The sequence below is a fragment of the Cynoglossus semilaevis genome, chromosome 13 (genome assembly GCF_000523025.1).
Source record: "Cynoglossus semilaevis isolate Cse_v1.0 chromosome 13, Cse_v1.0, whole genome shotgun sequence".
NCBI classification, from domain to species: Eukaryota; Metazoa; Chordata; class Actinopteri; order Pleuronectiformes; family Cynoglossidae; genus Cynoglossus; species Cynoglossus semilaevis.
In genome coordinates this window covers 9,060,576-9,088,498 of record NC_024319.1, presented here as the reverse complement: position 1 = coordinate 9,088,498, position 27,923 = coordinate 9,060,576, and the positions used below count along the sequence as shown (strand labels likewise).

Here is a 27,923-nt window from a genome sequence, read left to right as displayed (position 1 = left end):
AGATCCCTCAGAATGGCCTCAGAGATGATGCCAGACTGAACGTCCCAGCGAGCACCTGGTGGGACACAGGGGGACAGGTACTGTGTAAATATATGTATATGTAAATAATATATATGCTATATCCTTAGTGTTATTTATCCTAACCTTCCATGAAGAGTCCGTGGACGTAGGCTCCTTCTCGTGGTGGATGACCAAACTCATCTTTAGTCTTTTTGGTTACGTCCACCGTCAGAGTCATTTTATCCAAAGGCCACTGGTTCTTACGTGCAATGCTCTGCAGCACAGCTAAGAGATGAACAGCATAACATTAATATTACCTATGTACACACACTCAAAAATGACTGTGGTGTTTACTGACCCACCTGTGAGAAAAGACTGAGGGTTGAAAAGCCCAGAGAGCCAAACAACAGCAGGCAGGACAAAGTCTTGAGTCCAGCTGTCCAGTTCACGACAGCTACTCATCAAATCATTGAACCTGTATTATATTATATTATATTATTATATTATATACAAAAATATATTTTATATTTAGTTTGCTAACACGTTAAAGGAGATTTCCTTTAAGACAAATACAGTAGTTAGATCAGCAGTTACCACTGTGCCAGTGTTTTAGTGGAGGGATAAGCCAGTCTGGCCCAGGAGTCAGGGACGGAATCAGTAAAGAGACAGGACTGCAGACTGTCCATACTTGAGGACATGGTGAGGTCGCCCTGCAAATGGAAAAATCCTCTTAAAAAGACAAGCATTAATTATTTGACAAAGCCTAGTTTAGGTTACCTCTGTTACGAAAACAGGACGGATTATAGACTCTGTATGCATAAGACAAAGGACGGATTATAGACTCTGTATGCATACTTTTACATTTAGCATTAAGCTAGGTTTTAATATACTGTATTATAAGAGCTGTAGAGCCACAGCTGACCTTACCTTCAGACCCAGATCGAGCTCATTCAGAGACCTCCTTATTTCTGCCAGCAGGAGGTTCATCCTGTCACACTCCTGCAGACACACTGAAACGTAAGGGTTTCTGTCTGTGGTCTTGCTGATCATGTCTGCCATGTTATACTCCTCCGGTAGTCTGTCAAGGATGTCTTCAATGACAGACCTGACCTGAGGCACAAACATGCGTGATTAGGTTTTTTATGTTAACCAGGTGACTGACACTGCTCTTTGTTGACAATGTTTTCATATCGACTGTGAACCTTCTCCTCTGTGCTCTGAGCTGCTCCCTCTCCTCTGCAGGAGTCGTGAGGCTGCAGCTCCAGCAGAGTCTTTAACAGGTTGTCTGAGGTGACGGTGAGGCACTCCAGTTCAGCATTAGGATGTAACCCATACAGGGTGGGATTCTCAGGGGGCAGATGTTTGTCAATATAACTGTGGTAACCACTATAGTCTGTGAACTGTGGAGCTGGAAACCCAGGGCAGAGGAAAAGCTCTCCTTCAAACTAAGACAAAAAAGACAAGCGCACCATGAATCATAATGCTTGACAGCGCTATTGAATTACAACTGAATGTGTTCTTCATCCTTTAAAAACACAAATATGACTGCAAAAAAAAAAAAAAAAAAAAAAAAAAAAATCAAAGATCAATTTCAGGTTGATGTTACTCACCATTTTCGGATGCATGAACTCTTGCAGGTAGGTCTTACACAGCCGTCTGTCCCAGTCGTCAGTGATGTGTCCTCCGTACATGATTTCCCCAAACAGAAAACACAAATCCTCCCAGGGAACCTGCATGGACTGTGAGAGACAAATTGTCCCTTATTGTTTTTATAATCCACGTTACACATAGTACAATGAATTACACCAGTTTGACTTTTTAGTTTAAGGTGCACAAATACTGATACTAGTATCAATATCAGGCAAATACTTAATTCAAATACTTGAAATGTGCTGATCCGATCAGTTCAAGTAACACTTTTCTGAATGGACAGCAAAAAAGTGCTTTCATTGAAATGCACTTTTCGTGTTAATAGCTCTGTTCAGCTTTTTAATGACTTGACTGATTTGAATTGACTTCAAACTTCGTCAAAAATACTCAATAACATTTTGATTTATTTCCCTATATATTGTCATAAACGGTTTCCTACACGTCCTGAAATACCTGGAAAGTGAAAGAATTGTAAGTAAGGTAAATAGGTGAAAGGTTATACACAAACCTGACTGTTGTTGTGACCTTAACTGGGCTGAACAACACTGAGGTGCAGCACCTCAACTGACACATCAACCAGGCCAATCAACTTTTCATGTAACCTTACAGCAGCTTTTTAGTTTCCTGCATTTATTTGACCTTGTCCCTAGATTTGCTGACATCTCAGACCTCATTCATTCACAAAACAGCACCTGAAATGTCCTGAACAATGGGAATACTTTTAAGAAGGAAACAGTGTGTGCTTTGTATATTCAAATACAATCATCATCACTTTGCTCCAAATGAACCATCGGCCATAAACTACAAACTCTCCAATTCCAATCACCTTTTACCTACATAACAGAATGACGTGCGTCACACTGACAGATCTAAGCTACGACAGAGGAGACGGAGATTATGATCCTGGAGGGTGAAGGAGGAAGAAAAGAACGTGTGATTCATAACAAATTACAAGAGCTTGCGGTTCACCGTCATTTGTACCTGTATTGTTTTGCAAATTGCTTCCTTCATCAGCTCTAATTGCAGTTATCACTTACGTAGCGTTGTGAACTGTCACACTGGCTGCATGTAATTACATTTAGGATAACGCTTCATTGCTCTCCTAATGAATCCTCTGTATACGCACATGCAGGTTAGTGTTTGGTTAACATAATGAAGGACATTCGTTTTTGGAGGGCAGAACACGCCGCAGACATAATTGGTTGTGACCGCGGTAATAGGAGATGCAGGAGAAAAGCATTAGTGGTTGTGAGCGGTGCAGAAATCCTGAGAATAGTTTTTTGTCTTTGTGAGACAAAAGCTAAATTATAGGCTGTGCTTCAAAATGAGAAAATTTATAAAAGAGGTTAGAGTTTTTCTTTCTTTCCAGGAATTACAAGAGATTTAACAAGTAACGGAAAACAGTTCAATTAAACACGGTTTCCATGTCTGATAATGAGCCAGGTTATTAAGGTAATAGTACTCAAAGAAAATGTAGTTTTATTAGGATTACAAAGTAGTTTAAGATTAGGATTCAGAACAGCTGGATTTGTACTGTGAGCCTGAACTGGCCCGTAAGTTTAAGACCCTTGATTTAATGCAGCATTTTGTTGCATTTACATTTGTGTTTTGCCTCTAGTAATGGTATTAAAAAGGGAGTACTAAAAATACCTTAGCATTGGCCTCTAAGTAGTTGTACAGGACATTAGCTGAGATGGTGAGGTCGCCTGTGCTGAAGGGGTAAATGTGGTTCCAGCCTTGGGGACCAAACTTACGGCGCTCCGTGACACAAGCATGGAAAAAGCAGAGAGAGAAGAGCATGGAGTTGAACTCCTGTTCTCTGGAGCACATCTCCAGAGTGTCCTGTAAAAATGGAGGAGATGTACACAATAAATAGAGATTATTTTTATTGAAGTATACTTTGATGAACTGTTTTTCCCCACCTGACTGAAGTTGTTGAGAGCAGCATGCAGACTAGCGTTCATGCCATTTGGAGGCTCGTTGGTGATTTTAACAGCGTTCTCCAGTATTCCTGCAGGGATCACATGCTGCTCAGGGCTTGGTGCTGGTTCTCCAGTGATGAAGACTCTGTAGCTGGGGTGACTGTTCAACGCTGTTGTCTCCAGAAGGGATTCCAGAGTGGGCAGCCAACTAGACACCAGGTGAACATTCTGGAAATTCAAAATTAAATTAATTACTAAAGAATGTTATCAGCTTTTCTGTAGCAGAGTTGAACTGGTCTGACGTCTTGTACTGTAAGAGGATAAATCTGTGCCTCTCTAGGAAAATGGTTAATGGAGCTTATGAGGTCAATTATATTGAACCAAATTGAGTTCATTTGACTTTCATAAAGAGGCTGAGTAATTCAATGATATGCATTACTGCCTGACTGGTTGACTACTGAAGCAAAATTGTTGTCATGACTAAATAGTTCTCACCTGCAGAATGACCCAGTGTCCCAGTTTAGAAGCATTCTTCAGAGCCCGTTCTGCCACCTCCTCCTGGCCCTGCCCCAGGGACACATTGTGCAATGTGTCCTTGTCGAGGGAGAATCCCAGCTTTAAGCCTGTAAATTAATATGTTGATTGTTAAAACCAGCAACAGAATAGGTGATGAGGATGTACCGTATCAAAAACAAGCATCACCAAGCTTCTCTACATCTTTGAGAGGGTCCACTCCAGGTGAGAGGATGAAGAACACAGGGGTCAAAGGACTACTTTCCTCATACAGTTTCTCAAATTCCAGTCTGGCTGCTTCCACATATTTTGTCCCCATATTCTCCTCCACAAAATTCCTGTCAGGAAACAGAATTTAAAAAAATCACTTTCATGTAACGGGGTAAAATTCAGTCACTTGGCAAATACTCGAAATCAATGGTCTCAAACTCCTGGCTTAGAGGTGCTTAGCAGCAAACCCCACACCTGGCCTGCAACTAAATGTCAATAATAATCTAATTTTGCCCCGAAGGTAATTTTTTAAATACAATCAACTGTCTTATAGTTGGCTCATCAAAACGTTTTCATTGGTCATTGTACTTGCTGTCTATACTGTAGTATTATGCAGTATTTAAATTAAACAAAAACGACTTTTTTGAAAAATAAATCTTGATGACAGTGGCCTTCAAACCATTTAGGTTCGAGACCACTGGTCTATGCTTTCACTAACCTTAATGAATAGGTCATCCTATCAGGGCGAAGAGCTTTGAGGATTATTAGCTTCTGGATGGAACTCTTGTTTTTCCAATCCTGTGGAAGTCTCTCCTCCTCAGGACAACTGGACTCCACCACCTTCCTCCAGCGCTTCGGTGAGCTCTCGATGTCTTTGTCCAGTCCACTGAAGTTCTCCAGAGTGGAAATGGTCTATAATTATCCACAAAAATCAGAGCTTCCTCTCATAAACATATAAAACCTCCTCAATAGGAATAAAACCCTTTTCACAACACTGCACCTTGATGGCGCCCCAGCTTTGTGACGAGAGGAACGACACCGGACTCAGTTTGGTTGTTTCCACAGGAAAACGCAGGAGGAAGTCAAACTCCTCAGCATCAATCAGACCCTGTTTGAGCAGAATCTTAAGGAAAGAAAACAGTTTATTACTGTACATGTTTTTAAAGTGGCTACCAACTCTGACAAAAAGGTCTGGTTAAAATCATTCAAGCAGGGAGGGTAACTCTGAATGTGGAATAGAAAAACATGAAGGTCAGCCGTCACTGCTCCACTTCAAAAGCGAAAAACAGTTTCCGCGGTGACAGATAATTGCATTATGCCATCAGAACCCGCCCCCTTGTCAGAACCAACTGTCTGAACCTCGACCAGGAAGGAAGGTGTGAGAGGTAATCAATGGCAGCGTATGGTCCTGCTGACTGTTTTTAATTGAAGTTAATGTGTGGGCAGAAAAGTATGTTGATTGATGAGGATGACAGAGGGGTCCACCTCCGAGGCGGCCCTGGGTCTCTCACCTGAAAGGCAGTGTGTGACAAGAAGGTTAACTTGTCTCTCTCAAACAGGCCCTGGCAGGTGTACAGGAATACATAATAGGTGATGGCCTCAGTGAGGGTGTGCACTCTGGTCCTCACGTCCTCGTCCCATTCTGCATGCTCCATGGCTTTGTTGAACACAGAGTTATAGGTCTGGAACACAAGCAAATGGGGATCTGGTATTCAAGAGGATTGACACAAAATATTTCCAAACCCTAGTCTAAATATTACAGATATATGCCTAATCCTTACTCCAACTCTATTAATACTAATCTAATACTAATCTAATACTAATCATACTTCCACATTAAGTCTTTAACCTTAAAATACCCATCATTCAGTGGTGACTAGTTATATTTGACAGAAGGCCTGAACTTTTCTGGACATACACAAAGGGGGCCAGACAATAAAATAAAATGAACTATATTTGACAGAAGGCCTGAACGTTTCTGGACACACACACAGGGGGCCAGACAATAAAATAAAATGAAATTAAAATCAAATTTTTGTTCAACATTATTATTTGATATTTATGATACTGATAGTTATTTAAGTCTGAGCTTTTAAGTTGCTTTAATAGTGGGGACCACATATTGTTTTCTTTTTCTTTTTTTTTCTTTGATCCTTGATGATAACTGACCTAAAAGAACTAAAATATCCTAAATGTCCTAATATAATAGGATTTTTTCCAAAAGGTTTCCCCAAAAATACAGGTGTCATTAACAAGTTTAGGTGATAAAAGTGGGTTAGTTAAAGTCACTCTGATTAACTCAACAAATATCGTTTTACATCAGCTTCACAATAAATTGTCAGGGTTTTATCACTGTATGGTGTCACAATACTTCATATATATATATTGAAAAAGAAAAGCCACATTTGTTCCCTTTCAGCCTCCTCACAGATCCAGGTTTCACCTTGAGAGAATACTGATACATGGGGTTAATCCTGCTGAGGTCACTGATGATGAAGAAGAGGAGTGATGCTCTCTCAGCTGCTGGGCGGTATAGTTCTCGAGCCTCGTTGATCTTTGTCTCGTTCTCTCTGGCCTCCACCACCTGCGTGTGCCAAATGCACATAATGAGCAATGAGGCTCTCAGTCATGCTCCAAATCACTCTCATTACACATCTTTCTACTTTCATATCATTTGCAGGTAATGCAACAAAATGAGGCCTTGTTGGGCAACCATTTGTACAAAAAAAAAAATCATACTAAGTTCTCTCATCCAGGGCCTGGCGGCCTTACCTTGAGCTGTATGTGGGCAGCTGTCGTCTTGGTGCTTTCAAGCTGCTCCACGAGAGAAACATCACCAAGAAAATGGCCACAAGCTGCAGAGAGTCGACTCAACAGGTCGTCCTCCAGCTGCTTGAGTTCAATTTTGAAGTGGTTCTGTTGCGTGGTCAGTTCCAACTTGGAGAAGATGCATTAATGAACAGAGCACAAAGACTATGCATTAAACAAAAGACAAATTTTATTTTTCAAAGTTATTTTCTACTGACCAACCTTTTCTACTGACTGATCCCAATCTAATCTGCATATTTCAAAAACATTTCTGCCAAAATTACTACCACTCTATCAATCTCAATATAAATAAATATATATAATAATCAAACAAAAATAGCCAAGTTATCCACTTGAGAAGTTTACCTTCAGTGCCTCCAGATCAGGCCTTTCCCAGGACACTACCTGCCCCAGGAGCTGCTCCTCCAGGCCCACAGGGGTCACTGTGAAGTTGATAAGAGTTGTCTGAGCTTGGAGCTCAGGTGGGAAGTGGGGATTGGTCAACTTGGTGTGCAGTATGAGCTTGAAGTCACTGTTGTATTCACAAAGTTTTCCACCGATCTGAATGTACCTGAAAAAAGTACATTTTAATCAATAGGCAAATAAATAAAAACGAATCTGAAACTATTAAATTATTTTCATCTTCTACATCTATTATTAAAATATTATACACACATGTATTAAATTATTTTCATCTTCTGCATCTATTATTAAAATATTATACACACACATATATATATATATATATATATAAGTCAGAAAGACTGATATTATCAGAAAGACTGAAAATATCTCCAGTACTTTACAGTAAAGGGCAGTACAGACCATCTGTAAAGACAACGAAGATGACAGTGACGCTGACGAGCAGACAGTCACAACATGGATAATCACAACATGGATAATCACTAGCACTAACACTATGACTGTAGTGTTGACAATCATGAAGACGACAAAGTGAATGTATTTGTGAACGCCAGCTATTTTAGAAGCCTACTGTCTTAACTCAGTCAACTTGACACTGTCACACACTTGACTCAAAATATCACAAACAACTAATTACAAATATATATATAGTGTATGACTGATAGCTGAAGCTATCACTGCAGTCAATTTTTTATATCTGTTTTTGCATTTCAATTAAATTAGCACTGGCTTTGACGAACCCAAGAGCTTTTCATTTTTCTCTAATTACCCCTTGGATGTCCGGCAAAGGCCCAATTTTACGACATGGGTTCCTCAAAGATTGGGTTTGATTCAACTCTATATCTTCACAAGCCAGAATTAATGTACTATTGATAGAACCATTACTCCACCAAATTAAAGTCTGGCTGATGGATTGGCTTGTAGTCTTCCGTCAGCCATGAAAGGAATAATTAGTATTCATTACTTCACACTCTACAACATTCCAATTATTAATGAACTTCAGCTGTGGAGCCCTACTGGATCCATCATGGCTGCCCCAGCGGGCTGAATTAATCATCGACAGGAACAAGTGAGCGGGTCATCTAAAACGGATAAACTTATAATCAGATCTACCGTGATGAATTGGTACCTGTGGACAGACAGGTTCTCAGAACATGGTCGTAATGATACTTGGTATTCATAGTCACACAGAGATCAGAACAAGAGGTTTGGGCAAATTACTAAAAATTGAAAATGTGTTTTTTATTTGACAACCTAAGAAAATGTCTAAATAATCATATTAACGGGAAGTAGTCATTCATTTAATTTATTCATTTACTAATAGATTATCTGTTCCTTAATTTTTGCCAGACCAAGCATTGATGCACACTCTCCAGCCCAGCAGATGGTGGTAGTGTACTGAATGGTTGTTTGCCAGACAAAGGAAGATGCACAGGTAGCCTTGAGGGGCACAGGGCACAGGGAATTTGGAATTTCTTTTGTTGAGTTTGTTGGCATTCTCTGTAAGCATACGCATCCAGAGCTAACAGTGGCTACAAACAGAGTGATGGGATTCAGAGTCAAAATAAAGCCTTTAAATGTTTAAATATATGGTCTATTCATTGATTCTGTTGTCAACCAAGATTTTAACTGATTGTGTTGAATATTGCAATTTGATAAAAATGCAATTAATCCAAATGTATTAATTACAAAGTCGCAATTTTTTTTTGACATCCTACTACCACTAGTTTGAAAGACGTGTGAAAACTGCTTCGTTCACCAGTTTGAATCAAGTTTGTGATTTCTGGTCTCCAAATGAAGTAGCGTGAATAAACGACATTAAACATGTCCTCACTACGAGACAAATGACATCGGGTCAGATTTAAGATAATTCACAAGCAATGAGTCGTGAAAAGCTGATTCAGTCATTCTATCATACCATTTAGAAATAAATAAATGCAAACAAATCGCCTATCAAGGCAGTAACATTATTGAAGCCGAATTGAGTTTGCCATTATGATGGAGGACCAGTGAATTAAGTCTGTTACATGCCGGGTTTTTTGCGTCCTTATACATAACCATGACTGCCTTCAATTCCGCTTCTTACACTGAGGCTCAGCTGTTCAATATTCATCACAGCTAAAGAATATGAACGTGCAAATATACATTTATCATGGGTCCTGAGGGACCCAATCAATATGGTGACCACAGGGATTCAGAACATGTGCCACAAATTCATTTATAATCTGAAGAGTGGGCAGTAATAAAGCATTCAGTCATGTCTTACTGGTCCTTCAATGCTCACTGAGGTCCAACCATCTGGTAAATCTGCTGCTATTGTCTCACACAGTAGACACCATCTGACATTGGCTGTGGGCATATCGACTGGTGCATCAACAATGATGTAAAGACCATGCATTGATTACAATTCTTTTTTGAGGACAGCAGAAAAACAAATTATTCACTCTTGGTGAGATGGTCAACCGCTTCATCTGTCAAGTTCTCATCTTTGACCTTCATCCAAAACTAGTTAAAAAAATGATGCAAACAACCTACAGTAGGTAGTGTGGTAATAAAAAAAACATAATAAAAACTAAATAACACATACCAAGAATATCTGGTGTGAGAGGATTAGGTATAAAAGAAGTGTCAAAGTAAGTCAGTACTTGAATATCAAAATTATGTAACTTTTAAAAAAAATTGTGTGTGTAAATGAAAGAATTATGTAGTCATGACACCATGTAAGGCGAGGTGCCAGAGGCCTGCAAAGACTCCTGGATCTGGTCTATGACTAGATGTCAATAATAAACACTGTTAATAAGTTTGATGAGTGACTGTAACAGAAAATACTAACTATAAAAGGTCGGAGCCAAAAAAAGACAATGGAAAAGTGTTTCCTTGTCAGATGAGAACATATTTCATCTTCAACTGAAGACAGACTTTTATGTGCCTGTGATAAAAACAAAATCAATCAAGACAACACAGTCTCACATTAACGTTGTGGATCTTTCAGCAGAATAACGCTGAGCCTTGTTCATGAAAGTGTTGCTTTTGTCATAAAATGAATAAGACATCAGTGAGCACTCAGCCCAAGGTGTTTTTCATCAAAATGAAGTATTATTTTGGTATTTCACCATCAACCTTGTCCAAACATGTAATTAGTGAAAACAGTAAATTATTTGGCCCTCTAGTAAAATAGACTCAGACAAAAAATTGTTTAGTGAAAACACTTAAATTCCTGATGATTCAAGTGCATTACTAGAGAGAAGAAGTCTTAGATGTTTAGGCAACCTTTGAAAATGCACCCATTCTTCCACTAATGACATTTATAGGTAACAAAGTGTGGATGTGTTGTTGCAGCTTCACCACTAACCTTCCTTTTTTCAAAGTGTTTCTGCCTAACAGTGGCTCCAGGACAGGGTCCACCTTCTCTGGCAGATTCTCTATTAGAACCGTGTCGCCACAGCAGAGCGCTCGTTCTATCACATCAAGATACCTGCAGATTCAGAAGTAATGAAATACATAGTGAGCAACACATTTCTATGCGCCATAAAGGAAACAAAAAAGCCTGATTTGTGATTTCAACACAATCTTTTCTCACCCTTTCTGCTCCAGCTGCACCACCCTCAACTCGGAGCCTAACCAGTTTTGTATCCACTTGATGCCCTGCTGCTGTGGGTCAATGATGAGAGGCCAACGCTCGCTGGTGGTCAGGATGGCAGCGTTCTCGATGGACATCCGATCGTTTGGCAGACCCTGGTTATGCCAGGCGGCCACCGTGGCATCGTCTGTAAGCATGAGGACAGGATCCAAGCCGTCTGTCAGGGGTGTGGAGACCTGGAACAGAGAGTATGGACTGATGACACTATAGTTGGAACTGCAGTACACAGACCTTGGAGTAAATGTTTGTAGAAAAATATCACACCCAAACAATATTTTTGCATAATTACCTGATTTCTGATCTGTGAAGTACTAGTTTGGTCAATATTTGAACAAAATATATATGTTATTTTCCTCGGATCGAACTGTTAAGCACATTTTAAAATGTGCTTTATATTCAAACTTGACACTGTGTGTACTTGTAATTATCATTATATAAATTCCATCTTTTTTAGGTATATTTTTATAGTATACAAAAATGAGGTTAATATATATATATATATATATTTCTGACATTACCTTCTGTGACTGAAGGAAGGGGATCCACATATTGTTGAACAGCTCCACACGATACTGCCTGGGAAAATAACCCACATAGGAGACGAATGCTGACGTGAGGAGAACATCACCCAGCAGTGTTTTCTCTTGTTCTTCATACTGAAGAAGTGCCTGGGACCAGCGCTCCTTCTCTGACTGCATGAGACAAAGACAGGATGTGAACATTTTTTTTCTGTAATAAACAACACAAAAACATGAGAAAAAAAGGGTAAAATAAATAGGCTAAGTGTCAGTAGAGAACGGCCTGCCACGGCTGCTAAACTCAGCAGTAAACCATCCAAGTGCAATTCCTCTGCATTCTAAGTTTGATTCACTCAGCATTAATTTGGCATTCATTTAAACCTTCAATACTATGACTGTGACAGCCCTACAACAATTAATCATGCATGGCATTTTCTTACAAGGGTCCATGGGTCTGGAATGTGTCACATAATACATTTTCAGACAGATAAAAATCACTATAATTTCACCCTAATGTATTATGGATTGCCTGTAATATCACTGAGCCCTGGCGGAGACACTGTTAATTTCCAACAGCTGTTGAGGCTTTGAGGTAAGCTAATGATTAAATATAGACGGCCTGATTTATTAGTCTCAACACTATTGCTTCCAGGTCAATGCCATAAAGACAAAACATTTATCTTAATATGCTTAAAAGCCAAGCTGCTCCATGCAAACCGCATCTATTTTGGTGAATGACAAAATCAAACTCACAAAAAGAGCCACTGAAATGGTCATTGTTTATTTCAAGTTAACGTCTATATAAATAATAAAAAACTGCAGGTTCAAAAAGTCTTACTATACTTTAGTGCAATGTTTCCCAACTTTTTTTCTTGGGATCCATATTTTAAAAGTCACAAACCTTTGCAACCCAAGTCAATAGACATTATTCGTAAACTCCTGGGAAACATGATGCGAGACGACCCGAAAAATATCTCTTGCAACCCACCTGAGGGTCGCGACCCAGTCTTTGGGAAGCAATGCTATTGTGCATTATAGTATATAGTCTAGTATAGTATAAATACATAGTTTAGTTAGTAGCGTAACAATAATTCATGCTATATGTTCATATATATGGTATACATAGTATATATAGGTATATAAAATATATATATAACATGAAGTATTGTTACATTACTACTAACTAAACTACTAAAGCTTTTACAAGGACATTAGTACAAAAAGTTTTATCACACACACACACACACACACACTTACACGTGTATTCATCTCTTTGTGGGAACCACTTTCAATTCATTTTCCATTTCTACTGCAGCTACAATAGCACAGAAAATGTCTCTTTCACTATGTGGGAGTAAAGAACTCACACTCACACACTGAGAGAGTTGTTAGTGTTGGAAGCCGTTGTGTTGCCAGTTGCCCAGTTCAGCCATGCGTTTTCTGTGGTCCAGCCCACTGTCTAACGGGACTCCAATACACTGCTGCGCCGACCGGTGAAATCTGCCTTTGTCTAAACCACTTACACACGTCATGTGACTAACTCTGACACCATCTGATTACTGATGCAGTTCCACCACCAGCCCAGCACCTCACCATGCACCACCTCCGGTCAGTTAACGGTTAACTTAATGCCAGTGCCAATGTCAGCCACACCAAACTCCTCCTTCTCTGCTTTTTTTTTACCTCCAAGCCCCGGACCAGTTGATGTGCCAACTCTATGGTGTGGTTGGTTCGTGCCACTTCCTCCTGACAACTGATTTTCTCGGCTGTAGCCTGTTCAAACTGAGCTGTTAAACTCTGAACACTGGCATCCAGGTCCTGGCAAAGAAAGACAAAAACAAAAATGAAGCCATTGAAATGTAAAAATAAATAAATATACAAAGTGTTTTTGAGACAGAGCATCATTTCATTCACCTCCAGTTTCCTCTGCACTGACAGCAGTTTGGCTGTAGCCATCTCCAGTTCTGCGTTAACTTGAGCTAATGCTTGTCTCTTTGGAATGACCTCACAATAAATCTGCACAAAATATATATTAATAAATTAAGTAAAATAACATATAACAATAATTTGTTTATAGAAGATTATATATGAAATAATAAGAACATTTCCTGACCTCATAGTATTTTACAGTGTTTATGGTCCAGGCGCACAGACCAGCTGCTGCCGTAGATTTAGTCCGAACCAAATCAGGGTGGAACTCGGAGTTTCTCAGATACTGTTGTTTCACCACATTCAGGCAGGACTCAGGGATGTGCTCCTTGTCATAGGACACCAGAGCTTGGAGGAAATCATCCACCTGATAGACAAAAACACAAAGTTGTGTTTGTCATGGACCCCTCTACATGCTATTCAGAGTCCGGGGTTCTAAGAACGGTAGGGTTTTGTGTAGTATATTTTTACACTGATCTGATGTGTTTGTCATTAGGTCATTTTAACTATTTAACTTCTGACCTTAAATGTACAAAGAACTTATACAACATGTCTTTTTTTTTCTGCTAAATGTCTGCTAGTAACCTTGAAATGGAAAATCTTTTATTTTACTTTGATATTACACAATTTATTCAGTTTCTATTTTTCTGTTATTTGTTAAGTTTTAGTGAGGAATGTGTTACACACTAAGACACGATTTTAATAAATACTTGAAACACAATTGCAATCTTTTTTGTTGGTGCTGTAACACACAGCCAGCACAGGGGGAGAGCTGTTAACACACTCCCACTGACTGAGCATATTCATAGAGCCAGCCAGCTGTAATGTGAGCACTGCTGAGATGCTGGGCAGGGCCAGGGTCAAGGCCCACACACAAATTAGTTTGTCATTAATCAGGCAGATGTGAGTGACATTATGACAGCTTAACCTTGCCCATGAAGGCCCGCGCCGCCTTCCAACTCCGGTCCTTAGGCACTCGACCGTGGGGGGCTAACAGAACCATCACAGCTGCTGCTACATTGATGACAGCCAGAGGAGGGTTTGGAAAAGCCTTCAGCTCTGTCAGATTCATCTAAAAAACAGTCATAAACAGAGTCACATTTTAAATGAAATTAGAGACATGAATAGTTGTGAATGTTAGGTTAAGTGTGAGAGAGTACTTTATTCAGGGTGTCCAATGCTGCAGTGGCTCCTATCAGTAATGGCTCTGCTTTGGCCAAGTCATTTTCGCAGTCTTTTTGATTGACGGACACTTCTGCCTGAATCAGAGCCACCTGTAAAAAAAACAAAACAAACAAAAAAACAGCCTTAATGAGTTTGATACGAGAAAATAGAAAGGAATCAATTTCATCTGAGTACAAGGAGAATCTCACCTTCTGTGCCTCCACATCTGCAGCTTCTCTTTTGTTTCTCACTTTCTCAGTTTGCAGACCAATCTTTGTAATCAGAGCTTCAATATTCTGGTTTTTCACTATCAACTCAGCTTCCTGTGATGCCAGCTTGGCTTGTAGTTCCTCCACCTAGAGCAGAAATTATTGATATCCACAAGGAATACATTAAACATCCAAATGTCAGGCAAAAGTCAACATACAGATTTACACTTCTTTTAATTTTCCCACCGCAACCTTGTACCGTAGAGCCTAAATATTTGTGCCGACAATAATAAATAAAGCTATTTACCTGAGCAGCAGTGGTTTGGAGTTTCTGAAGGCCACTATTGAGCCGGTTCATCTTGTGCTGGAGCTGAGCCTGGCTCCTCTCCAGAAGGTTCCTGTACAGTGTGATTTGCTGGAGAAAACTCTTGGGGGTGGTGTAACTGTACCTCTTCTCATTGCGCTGGTATTTTTCACTTGCCTGGTTGACACTAGTGTGAACGTAGGCCATGAAAAGACTGATGGATTCCTGGACGGCTGGCTGTAAAAATAAGCAGACATGCAGGGGGAGAGGGGAGAGGGGAGAGGAGGGGAGCTGGATTGAGTAGAGTTTAACATCCCCAACCTGATGGGGGCTGAAATATTATCTTCATAAATTTTGAATTCATCTACAAGTTTTGCCGTCTCTCTTGGCTGGCCCTGACTTACTCAATCTGAAATTTAGGTGCAGCTAGCAGGAGTGATTGGGCTTTGAACCCACTATGAAAATAATGTGTTAAGACCAGCATGCAGCCTGTGAGACACGCGCAGTGTTTACATTATCAGAGATGCCCTCCAACTTTCTAAACTCTGTCTTCAGTGGCTGCTCCACTACGCTGCGATGAGGGATTCATCACACGCTGCTCAATGACACACAGCTTCCATTAATCATACAGTTAGCGATCAATTAAAGTAAAAACAAATGAGCGGAGAATACAGGCATCAAGCCCAACCATAATTCACAAAAAGCCATTGTTAATGATCATGGAGCCAGTAGGAAAAAAAATCATTATTAATTAAAATCTGATATAATGGTTTTTGACAAAGCATGATGTGTTCAGTTGAGATGCGAAAGAAATTCACATTGATTTGTCTCGTGTTACCGCCATTAGCAAGTTGTGCATTTTTAACTTCAAACAAATGATCATTTGATTGCTGTTGTTTCTGTGTCCTAAAAAAAGTGGAACGGAAACTAATTAAACAGATTTTTCAACTTTTATGAATACTTATTCCAGAAGCTAACATTGTATTTATTTATAAACCAAAACCTTAATTTTTCACCAAGGCCAATCTTAAAATATTTGACACAAATTAACAACAAGGGCACCTGGTGGTACTCCTGGTGGTACACATTGTGCCTTGAAGCACAAAGCTCACTTTTTTGCTGGTTCCATGCCCAGTCTTTTTGATAAGGAACATTAATTCTCTGCATTTGGTTGAGGATTTTTTTTTAGGATGTTCTGGTGGCCAAACACAGGCAGGTTGATTGGGGAACTTCTCCCTGAAAATTATTAACAGGTGTAAATGTGAATGGTTGTTTGTCTCCATACGTGGCCCTGTGATGGACTGACCAACTGTCCAGGGTGTACACCTGTCTTCCTCCAGTGACTCCAATAGGCTCCACCCATTCTACTATCCCAATAGGTGAGTAAGCTAATGTAGTTTGATGCATTAATGCCACCATACCTTAGGTTTGTATTAACATTTAGTCACACGTTGCCTCAGTATTATCATCTAAGTATCTAAGGTGTCACAGCTGTATCCACGACATAATGTTCCCCCCTGCAACCAGACAGATGTGCACAGCACACAGTCTGTAGCAGTCTGGCACATGTTCACATATCCAGCGACACGTCTTGTTGGTGACAGCTGTGCCTCCTCAGAGGGTCGTTATGTGTTTAATCACTCTTATCTCATTAACATAAATGATCCCTGGTTGTGATCGTTCCGCTGCTATGATGGAAAACAATGATACGCCTGCACTCACCGTGAGTCTCCAGGCATGTGTTTGGCAATTTGTCAATGGCAGAGCAGAAAACCTAATGATGAGGGATCTCTGGAAAAGTTAATCCAGCTGCACTGTAGTAATTAAAGGTTGTTCATTACAGACCGGATTAGTGGACATGTGGCAAACCAGGGGAAATCACAACGAACTGAGGCATCACTGACATGTTTTATATATATATAGTGTATTGTAGGAGTAATAGAAAGAGCGTTTATGTTCAAAGGCCTTACTGTGATGCCTTCAATCTCTTGGATGAACCTGTGGCTCACGGACTGCAGTGCGTCAGTGGTCCACGGATGGAACCAGTCAATGGTGGTACATTGGACCAGGGCTGGGAATCGACGAGCTCTGGTGCGAAGGACGTTGCCAACAGGAGACAAACACAAAATCACCTAAAAATAATAAAATAAAAAAGACAAGTGACACCTACTGTACAGTAGACACAAACACAAAACACTGAAAGAACAAATGTATCCATAATTCATACTTTAGTGGCAAAGATAGCCTCAGCCAGTGCCCATGGGAAAACACATGCCACAGAGGAAGATCTGTTAAGAACAGACTGGCTTGTCGACAGAAATGCAGCCATATTTCCCAGTTGGCTGGAGCAGACTGTGATGCCATCACAGGCCATGGCGCATAGATTAGCAAAAAGACATATGTGTGTACTGGGACAGGATTTCCCTTCCTTTAACCCCCAGACCCTCAGTCTGTCAAGTTCTTCTAATACAGTTTGTCCAACATATGCAGTGACATAACACAGCAGCTGTAATTTTTGCTCACCTCAAATCAAGAGTCTCTCTTATTTTTTAAAGGCAGTTTGGACTAAAAAACGTACCTTTAGCTGTAGTCGGACCCGCTCGGTAAAAAATTTCCAGCAGTTCTCCTTGTTGTCCAACAACCCTAGGAATCGGACCTCAGCTCTCACACCTGATGTGATATCTTCAACCTCCTCCTCAGTGAAGAGCTCAGGAATTTCTCCTAGAAAGAAAGCGTAAAAAAAATATTAAAGGGGAGGACAAGTAACAAAAGTAAAAAAAATGCTTTGTGAAGACTGGGTCTGACCTGAAGCCAGTAAGTCATTAATAATGACTAGAAACCGTTCGTCTGGTATCTGCGCATCAGTTAACAGAAAAGCCACACGCTGGTTCTTCACTCCAGTCTTTAGGAACAGACCTGCCAAATCCATCTGAACAAAAGCAGCAAAAACATGAATGTCTGTTCTGTTCTCACTCAGGGAGGTCAAGAGGGGACTTTAATTTTGTCCTACAACACACACAAAAACTGGAATCAAGATTGCCCAAACAAGTATCAGACATTTAGATTAAAAAAAAGGATCATTGAATTTGGTCATAATTGGTCTGGAGCTCATTATGTTTAAATGTTGTTTAAATCATGATAAAAATTATCATATCATATCGTGAGTTGAGTTTTTTCGTTACGTTCCTAGTCCTTTGTCATTGAAGATATCAGTATTTACCTTTAGGTGCTGGATGTTGTAACCTTTACTCAGGGTAATTTGGAAGACTTCCACAGACGATATGTAGGCTGCCAGGCGAGTCAGGCTCTGCTTACCGCTGCCCCCAACCCCAACCAGTAAGCCGTGACCCCTCGGAGACTCTAAGATGCGGCTGATGCGGCAACTGGTCACAAAATCATCTCCGTGAGGTCACTAAATGCAACAATTCAATTTATTACAGCAGCCATTTACAGGGTCTACTTACACATGTTGCATGGCATCTTCAAACAGCACCAGATCCATGGCTGCATTCAGGTCATTGTAGCTCTCCAGTGCATCAGTAAGGACGGTGCTGAGCACCGACCAGTCGGTGACAGGAGCGTACGAGGATTCCTCACCAGTTTGGGAGAAGTGCCAATAGATGAGGGGCTGCCGTGTGACGCATTTGTCTTCGAGTCCCTGGACGAGGACAAACATTAGGACATGATGCAATCGTGTAGTTTCGGCAGATGTAGCAAAATACTGTGTGACAGAATGAGTACTACACCTCAAAGCATTCGTGCACAGTCTCCATCAGGAGCTTTTTGAACAAGTTCAAATCTTTGTCATCCACCAGTCTGTCAGAGTAAACTCTTGAGGACTCATGGAGCCACAGCAGAGCCAGGTCACTGCTGTCTCTCACACTCTCTGGCCCAGCAAAGAGAATTCCCTAAAAACAGGAGTAATAGATTGAGCATTTCACATTTCCATCAGATGTCCATTAGTAAAATAATTCTTTAAACAACACTAGACCTGAAAGACATTGGACAAATCTCTGAGGTTGAACGTGTAGTGGAATTTCATTGCCGTGGGCAGAAAGCTGTGAACCATCCTGTGATGGAGAGCGATTGCAGCTTGGACGGCGGCGGCGGCGCTCCTCTGAACCTCCGAGCTGAACGGCTGATGCTTCAGGTGGCTGCAGAGGATTTGAGTGAAGATGGAGTTCTGAGCCTCAATTGATGGAAAGTTAACAGCAAACACTGAGAAATGCCTCTGTGAAGGAAAGAGAAGAAAGTGAAGAAAACAAGTCTTACTGCGATGCCACTGTGGTATAAAATATTGCAGTAATAAATGAACTTGTTTTTATCTGTAACACTAAAATAACTGTAAATATTTCTTCTTCATGTCTATTTTTGCAAATTATCAAGATGAATACTTGCTGAAATTCCAGCACTAAATGCTATATTCACAATCATTTGTTCATTTATCTTTAACTAGAATAATCCTGACTTTGAAAAGATATTAATATAACACCAGTTGTTAGAGGGAAAAAAAAACATGCTGCTGCTAATCCATCTTAAGAAATTAGATTATATTTGCAAACATTCTTACCTGGAGTCTGGGGTTGATACTGAAGCTCCCGGCTGTTGGATTCATACAGGCTACATACTGAGTGTTGTGTATTTCTTTAAGGGTCAGTTTCTGTCTGTCAAACCTACACACAGAGAGGAATGTGGTGTAAACACACTGCAGGCTTTTGCGCTATGGCACCAACCCTGCCTTAGCAAAAAGGCTACCTGTTACCACTACTTAACCCTAAATAATAAACATCCCAAAATGTCTCAAGGCACTAGGGGGCGCTCTGTTTACCAAATGGTGGCTCCAGTCATTACTTTATTTTCAATATATCATTCATGTCTTCTTCAACACTCACAAACAAAAATGAACAAATTTTTAAACTAATGCATCCAATACTTGTTGTCATAGTATACAGCAGGAGAAGGGTCTCAAACTCCTGGCCCGGGGACCACTTCCGGCTTGTGCTTAGATGTTAATAATAATTTAATTTCACCTCAGGCAATTCAGAATGCTTATGTTGATCATTTAAAAATTAGGAAAGAATTGTACTAGCGAGTTACTATGTAGTATTGTACAGTGTTTACAATCAAGAAAAATGACTTTTCCTGAATTATCTAGGTTTTTATTTTGTATTGTGTGTGTATCCTGGTAAATATACTTCCTTTTTAACTGTAAGACAGCAGCACTGCACTGTACTGTGTGTTTTTTGCTGTGGCATCATACACATCTAAGTTCTTACCAGTGACCGTAGTCCAGATGTTGTCGTATTAGTGTATGAGGTTGTGCAGTTCCATAACTGTCCACAGATGGCAGGTTCATGTCATCTATAAAATACACCAGCCTTTTGTTGCCTGCGGGGGAGAAGCTTCTACCTGTTTTTTTCTCCAGCGGTTGCTCTAATATCCCTACAGGAAAAAAAACTTCTTCAAAAATATTCATACACACAAGATGACAAATGTAAGAGCTGAAATGTCAATATAACCTAAAAATATCTAAATATAAAAATATTTATTTCTGTCAATCCACCTATTTTGAAAGAAAATTACCAGCAGATGGAGCTACAGATCACCTGATCCACTGCCCACTGAGCAGCCAACTCACCCTGCAGCATGAGGGAGGTGGTGTAATAGTTGAGGGGCACTTTTGTCGTCATGTAACTCTCTGGGAGACAGTCTAACTTGTGTCTGACAACTGCAGTCTTTCCCACTCCTGCGTTCCCCACCAGCATCACTGGCTGTCTCCTCTCCAGCAACAAGTCCATAAAGTACCGGAGACGCACAGTCTCTGCTGTGTGTACCACAACAGCCTGCAATCATAGAAACAGCAGGAAGACACGCAGCAGAAACATACATGCTTATTATGCCTTTCTTTGAGAGTGATTTATTGACAGACATGTGTTCAGTGGATTGTGTGTGATTTATAATTTCTTGTATTTCCCCAGTAGTCCACAACTACTCTGTCATAATAGCATCATTTGCTCAGAACAAAACCCCACTAATTATGTCTCAGCGAGAGCCTTTGGAGCATTCACAGCTGTACGCGGGAGCAGAAAGGAAGACAATAGAGCGTGGGTGATAGCGCCGGCCTTGTTGCTCATGCCTTCACCCCCACACAGTCTGGTATGGGGTGTTGTAGATGCTAATCAGACACAGTTGCAAGCCTATCATCCATTCCAGCACCCCTGCCATAACCTCATGAAGTGACATTACACTCTCTTATTATGTTCAGTCAGGCACACGTACATTTTTAATATGACACCATTGTTCAATTTCTGATTATTTATTTTTTTTAAAAAGAAGGTTACGTCTTGTGCTTTTTGTCCATGGTTTGTTTCAAACTGCTCCGGAAAGTTTGTGTTTTCTGCATTAACTTTTGCATGCATACATACATGATTCCATGTTTCTGCTGTACCTGTAGCGGTGTACTGGGCTCCATATCAAACACAGGCACAGTCTCACTCCAGGGAAGGAATCGTCTGGTTTGAAGGTCCAGGTAGTAGTCGAACACAGTCCCCTGTGTTGGCAGCTTGACAGTGTTCATTTCTTTGGTCCACCACTGACTGAACTCTAACCGGTGATCACACAGCTGCAACAATCAATGCAAATATAAAATTATACCTTCATTTACATAATTTCAACAGCTATGAACCACACCACCATTAGACCCAATGACTGACAATGAAGTGCACATTATTCCTGGACAGTCGACATTACTCTTCATTACTGCTCATGTATGTCTAAGTCAACGAGTCAAAACCGTTATTTTTATACCTGATAAATGGAGATACTGGGAGACAAATTTCTATCAACTCTTGTTTACTGTGACTAACAAATTTATTTGGTCTGAAAATTCTAAATTCAGTGCAGTATACGGCACAGATTAATTTTCCTACTCTATACATTTTGTGATTTGCCTCCTTACTTAGAATCTCCTCTTTAAGTAAACTAAAAGTAACAAAAAGCACACAACCTAGTACTAAAAACTGCTGCTGAATACATGGGCATATAACAGGTCTCGATGTGAATTGAAAACAGATTTTCTACAAATGTACCTCTTTGTTTTAACTTGTGATTTTAATATGGAACTAGTACAGTATTCTGCTGCCAGGATTGAGATTATCAATTTCATAATTCTTCGTAAAGTAATATTTAATAAAAAGCAAATGTACAATATGACATTTTGGTTAAAACTGTACCATAAAGTAAATATTTAATAAAAAGCAAATGTACAGAAAATTACACCTAAAATCCACGAACACCCTTAAATATGACATTTTGGTTAAAACTGTACCTGATCTTGACACAAGGCTCCACCAAAAGCCCATATGCATGTGAAGGTGAAGTAGGTCTCATAGAGCTCACGTGGAGAGTCAGATGGGATGTTCTCTGGAGTGAGGAGGCAATCCAGCAAAGTGCAGAGTGTCTAAAGGAGCAGAAACAATCAATTAATACAGTTTTTCAGCTTTAACTGTCTGTTTAAGCTACTGCAACCTGATCACAAGAACTGAGCAGAACATTTTTATCCCCCTCCTCAACCAGGCCACGCCTCAATATCTACACTTATTCTGTTAATTCTTTTTGTTATTGCACACTTCTGTATACATCTTTATTGCCTCTCCAGCTCATGTTATGCTCATTTGGATGTTTTTCAGTAAAGCAAAGACCAGCCACTCTGGTCATATTTCCTTCATGCAGGCAGTGTCAATAAAAGAAGTAAAAAAAATTATATTAACTAATTATCAATTAGAAAATCAAGCAATTATCATTACTTTAATACTGACATTCTAGGAAATCTTCACATGTGACTCTATGTGTGTTGTATACCTGCACCATAGAATGTTCTGGTATTGGAGTTATGGTCTTGAAGTTGTTTCTCATTTTCTCAAGGCAGCGAGGAACATATTTTTCAAACAGTATGGTGAGGTGAGCCCGTTCTGTCAGCCGCTCTCGTTGGTCAATCCAGCTGGCAACATACCTGAGCAACACATTCAAAATGTAAATACTCCAGCTGTGGTACCAGTCAGTATGCCTTCATTTTTACACTGTCACTGGGGCAAAAATCAGAGTTAACGTGGACAGTACTTTATCAGTTAATGTATTTATCAAATTAAAAAGAAAAAAGAAATTCTTAATAACACCCATATATATAAATATATGTGAGCAGAGTGTAACATACAGATTCCAGCCCAGGTCCTGTTGGTTAACATAAAGAATTCCAGCTCTGGACACTGTGGCAGGAGTGGCTGTCCTCAGGTGACTTATCTCAAACAACAGTCGCATGGAGGAGGTGAGAGGAACGCGTTCATTACTGGCCAGAGTCAGGACCTTGAAAAAATGTGGTCATGTCATGTCATGTCATCATTTCTACATTAATATATAATAATATAGAGGTTGTATTGCAAAAACTGTATCAAGACAAATATTTTTATACCACAGTAAGTCAGAATGAGTTAATCTGCAGCATTTTCAGGCAGGGGAGAAATCTCTGACATGATTTATTGCTTTGGAAAAAATACTTCTCACACTCCAGGAAGTGATTATTGAAGGAGGGGCAAAGAAACATCTTTTTCTATCTATACCACCTTAGTTGCAATGTGCTGTACAATAGTGTATGAGTGAACAGGAGGGAGGAACCTTGTTGTCATCCATCACTGTGTTGAGTGATTCAATCCACATCGGATCAATGTCTCCATCCAACACAATCCACTTAGGCCCTTGGTGGGAGACGTTTGCCTGCTCTCGCATCAGTGATGAAAGCAAACCTGAAAAACACACAGATTGAAACACGTGAGATTACAGAGCATACACTGCGTTTACATGTTTTGCGATGCAGAGCAATGTTTTGTTGTCGTTTACTTTGCGATGCAGAGCAATGTTTTGTTGTGTTTACATGCTTTGCGATGCAGAGCAATGTTTTGTTGTAATATTGTGATTCTCATTTAAAAACCAGCCCTGTTTACCATCTTTCCACTCCCGGGTTGCAGGATGGATGAAGCCAAACAATTCATCTCTATCTACCGCCTTTGGATTCAGGTCACTCCACACTGGCTTCTTCTTCAAGTTCACATATGTTTTATGGAGGACTTTCAATATCTGTGAAGGAGAAAATAAAACCATAACGCAGATGTTTGACTTTCAACACCCGAGGAACAGCCATGAAAATAGTCTGACCTTGCTTTTTCCAGTTCCTGCATTCCCAATAACAAACACAGAATGACGTATGGAAAGCAGTTCCTCCAACTGCACCACCTGAGCAGACAAAACTCTTCGTTAGCAGATTTTCTCTCATTCGTTTGATTCAATATTTGTATTATGTTCTGCTGTACCTTTAGAATGAATGGTTCTTCAGGCTGAAGTCTCAGCTCCAGTGTGGTCTGTCGAACAGCCTTTTCAAATTCACTGCTCCGCTCTCTTTCCACCTCCAGACCAGGGAACAAGTCGCTCAGCAGACCCAAAAATATCGCAACATCTTCAGTTACAATTTTAGGCATGTTAAAATCTCTCAGGGCTCGCATCAGCACCTGTGAAGAAATGCACATTTGTAACTAGAAATGTATATATTCTTTTATATGTTCGTAGTGAATTTTAATTGTATTCTGCTTCTTTTAATTACTCATATAAAGTATTCACACCTTTATATATATTTAATTTTCTGATTCAAGCTAAAATTGTGAGGTAACATAACTGACCTGATCCTCTGGTCTTGTCTTGTCTCTTCTCCTCAACGTTCCTGCCACAAGCAGGACCGACTTGACAGCACGTAAACCCCAATCATAATGATCCTGAACAACAAAAGAGAAAAGACTGAAATGTCATACACACCAGTAGCACCAGTTAGTGAACAGTTTAATGCATTAGTGGATTCCAAGCTGAAGAGAGAGGTCGAGCTGAACAGATTCATTGCTGATCTAACATTAACCTATGTACCAGTTCTACTGAGTGTGTTTTCCTACCTGTTTGGAGAGCAGTTCTTTGCAGAGATTGTACAAAGTGATAAACTTCCGGGCTAAAAGCTTAGCTGTACGGAAGCCCTCTGCCACCAACATTATTTCACAAATAAGCTCAGTGTCAGGCACCACCATCGCACAAGGTCTAGGAGACAGAAAATACAGACTGTAAACATTATATAACATGAAAACCATGTCTATAATAGGGTCTTTTTTTATTTACCTGAAAAGTGCCTTGAGGTTCTCAGGCAGCTCTGTTCTGCCTGCATAGCCAGGGTTCATTGTGATAAAAATCCCCACCGAGGGCTTTATAACAATGTCTTTGTCGAGGAACAGGAATCTGTCAGGAGTTCCAGAGGAGCCGTTAGGTTTGTTTTAACAGCAATGTAACACTTGACATGCTGGGCTTTAATTCCTTCTACCTTTTCTTTTTAGATCGAATGGCATCTTGTATTGTTTTGACCTGCACTGCTACAACTGACAGAACGTCCACAGCAATACGGTTAAACTCGTCAAAACAGCCCCACGCTCCAGTCTGAGCCAGGCCTTTGTAGATATTTCCTATTGACTACAAACACAATACAATAGTCTCAATATTTAGGTTATATTTATATTTGAGGCATGTGGCAAATCGATCATGAGAAAAAGCACAGTGTTAATGGTCCGGTTAATGTAACGGTCACACCTTGTAGTCCATCTGTTCAGAACAGTTGAAGATGTAGACCATCATTCCCATGGCTCTGCCAAGATCCTTAGTGGTCTCAGTCTTTCCAGTTCCAGCAGGACCTGCGGGGGCCCCACTCATGGTCAGGTGGAGTGACTGAGTCAGAGTAATGTAGCACCTTCACAAGAAATGGCACACATATAAAAAAAATCTGAAAGTAAACTACAAAGCAAAAAAAAAAGAAAAGGTGTAATATCAAAGTTACCGGTCTGTGAGTGGAGTGATGACAAGACGTGGTGTATTTCCGAGATACTCGTAAGAGTAAAGGAAGTGAGCGTCACAGATGTTGATAAAGCAGTGGTGCTGCTGCTCATTCCAGCCATGACGAAGCTGTGAAAGCCACTGGAAAGACTGTGAGGTGGTGACCTGTTATCAGAAACAGAAGTGCTTTTAAACTAACAAATAAGGGTCTTTAAGAAAAAATAAATAAATATAGAAATATATATATATATACATATAAAAAAATGAAACATGAAAAATGAAACACAAATCATGGCAAACTTGTTGACCTTCTGCACAATGAGGTCCGAGACCACGTCCCTGGCATGGACATCAATCGTGCATATTGTCATGATCTTCTGCCTGTCGCTCCAGCTCAGCTCTCCCAGTAACAAGCTGATGAGCGCGTTGAGCTGAGAAATCTGCAGGCAAAGCCAGCACTGAATTAGTATAATATTTTATTTTTTTCTTTTATACAGCATTTTTCATGTTCAGCCTTCACCGTTGAATCTTCATTTACATGCACAGACAGTATATGAACTTGGACCGTGGAGGATGATGTCACAGCGGCGCACAATGATTGGGGCTGAAACATGACTGGATGTTTTGCATATGTCACCATGCCTCTATAACAGTGGATCCAATCAGTGCAGTGCACAAGGATGAAGGGTGAGAGAGATTATTCAAACAGCAGCCAAGGACATGTTAACCTAAGAAATGTAGATGAATCTGACAGTCATAACAGCACTGCTGCACAAAGACCTGCTCCTGATGGTACTGCATGTATATATGGATGTATATATGGGCATTTGGAATGAGGTTTAAACCTTAAGACCTGATTTTGAAGTCATGTTTGCAACATTTTTTTAAGGTCTCTGTCAATAACCGCTGATGCAGAGTGAGCATCATCATCATCACCAAATACAAACCTGTTTCCTGTTGTAATCCTTCAGAGCACAGTCGTAGCCTTCTTCCAGCCTTTTAAACACCAGCTCCATGTCGTTGCTCCACCAGATCTGAGATCCAGTGAGAGCCACCTGAGCAGGGAAGTCCAAGATCCACTGCTCTCTGGGCTTGTCCTCGTACACAGACACAGCCTCGGAGAGGTGACACCTGATGCTGTCCTTCATCGATTCCTCCAGACAGCTCAGCCATGTCTCCACCTACAGCGTATGGCTACATTTAGACAACTGTACATTTGAGTGTGTAGTTCATTATTTTAAACAGCGTGAATGTGTGTTGCATCGTACCGGCCCATGACAGTGACATTCATCCTGGAATGTGACATATTCCCTCTCTTTGCTGTACATTCCCACTGCAATTTTAGGATTGTCTGAGTTTTTATTTTCTGCAAATTCAAGATCTACCATGCTGTCAAACAACTTGGAAAGGTGGACAGTTGCCTGCAAAACACAAGTGATTCTCATATGTTTACCAAAGAAAAAATAAATAAATAAAAAGAAATGTTACAATGTTTACTGGGAAGTTTAAATAAAAAGTACTAATGCAGAGATATTCAATGATATTGTACTTCTTTTGGGCGACTTCCTTTTGAGAGGATGTCAAACAGATCTGTGGATGAGATGAAGTAGAATCGTGGAAAAGACAGTCTCTTTGTCTCCAGGTATTCAGCAAGAGCCTTTTCACACAGTGCCAGTCTGTTACCAAAAGGACACAGACGATGGTAAACAAAACATTATAAATTAAAATCCAATCAGATATCAAAGTCTTTGCTAAGAACAATTTTAAAATAAAGTACTGACCTTTTCTGTAAATCTTCCATCTTCTCCAACAGTCCAGGTTTGTTGGTGGCCTCAATGACATTTCTAGTCTTGGCGCTGTCCAACATTAACTCCTGAAAGAGACAAACTTCATCTTTACAAAAACAATATTTATAAGTTATTGTGGATTTTTAAAAAAAAAAAC

General features: G+C 40.1%; 1 protein-coding gene across 1 annotated transcript in view; it reads right to left on the bottom strand.

Annotated features, from left to right (window-relative positions):
• si:dkey-233k19.3 (dynein heavy chain 11, axonemal) overlaps positions 1-27,923 on the bottom strand; it is a 43,107-nt gene that overhangs the window by 3,551 nt on the left and 11,633 nt on the right. The window contains 56 exon segments of the mRNA XM_008323361.3: positions 1-55; positions 145-285; positions 363-475; positions 595-710; positions 928-1,110; positions 1,203-1,445; positions 1,611-1,739; positions 3,301-3,492; positions 3,573-3,800; positions 4,068-4,195; positions 4,275-4,423; positions 4,795-4,988; positions 5,077-5,199; positions 5,588-5,758; positions 6,520-6,660; positions 6,849-7,013; positions 7,251-7,455; positions 10,660-10,782; positions 10,888-11,123; positions 11,466-11,639; positions 13,149-13,283; positions 13,380-13,481; positions 13,579-13,761; positions 14,323-14,466; positions 14,555-14,668; positions 14,768-14,914; positions 15,075-15,308; positions 17,042-17,203; positions 17,650-17,792; positions 17,877-18,000; positions 18,292-18,454; positions 18,536-18,729; positions 18,818-18,979; positions 19,063-19,302; positions 19,642-19,744; positions 20,348-20,513; positions 20,710-20,914; positions 21,520-21,693; positions 22,399-22,530; positions 22,932-23,082; positions 23,284-23,432; positions 23,742-23,869; positions 24,068-24,200; positions 24,279-24,356; positions 24,434-24,628; positions 24,797-24,889; positions 25,061-25,199; positions 25,278-25,394; positions 25,477-25,622; positions 25,740-25,896; positions 25,984-26,144; positions 26,288-26,419; positions 26,927-27,160; positions 27,248-27,400; positions 27,529-27,655; positions 27,761-27,852. Of these exon segments, the coding sequence (XP_008321583.2) occupies positions 1-55; positions 145-285; positions 363-475; positions 595-710; positions 928-1,110; positions 1,203-1,445; positions 1,611-1,739; positions 3,301-3,492; positions 3,573-3,800; positions 4,068-4,195; positions 4,275-4,423; positions 4,795-4,988; positions 5,077-5,199; positions 5,588-5,758; positions 6,520-6,660; positions 6,849-7,013; positions 7,251-7,455; positions 10,660-10,782; positions 10,888-11,123; positions 11,466-11,639; positions 13,149-13,283; positions 13,380-13,481; positions 13,579-13,761; positions 14,323-14,466; positions 14,555-14,668; positions 14,768-14,914; positions 15,075-15,308; positions 17,042-17,203; positions 17,650-17,792; positions 17,877-18,000; positions 18,292-18,454; positions 18,536-18,729; positions 18,818-18,979; positions 19,063-19,302; positions 19,642-19,744; positions 20,348-20,513; positions 20,710-20,914; positions 21,520-21,693; positions 22,399-22,530; positions 22,932-23,082; positions 23,284-23,432; positions 23,742-23,869; positions 24,068-24,200; positions 24,279-24,356; positions 24,434-24,628; positions 24,797-24,889; positions 25,061-25,199; positions 25,278-25,394; positions 25,477-25,622; positions 25,740-25,896; positions 25,984-26,144; positions 26,288-26,419; positions 26,927-27,160; positions 27,248-27,400; positions 27,529-27,655; positions 27,761-27,852 (8,621 nt within the window).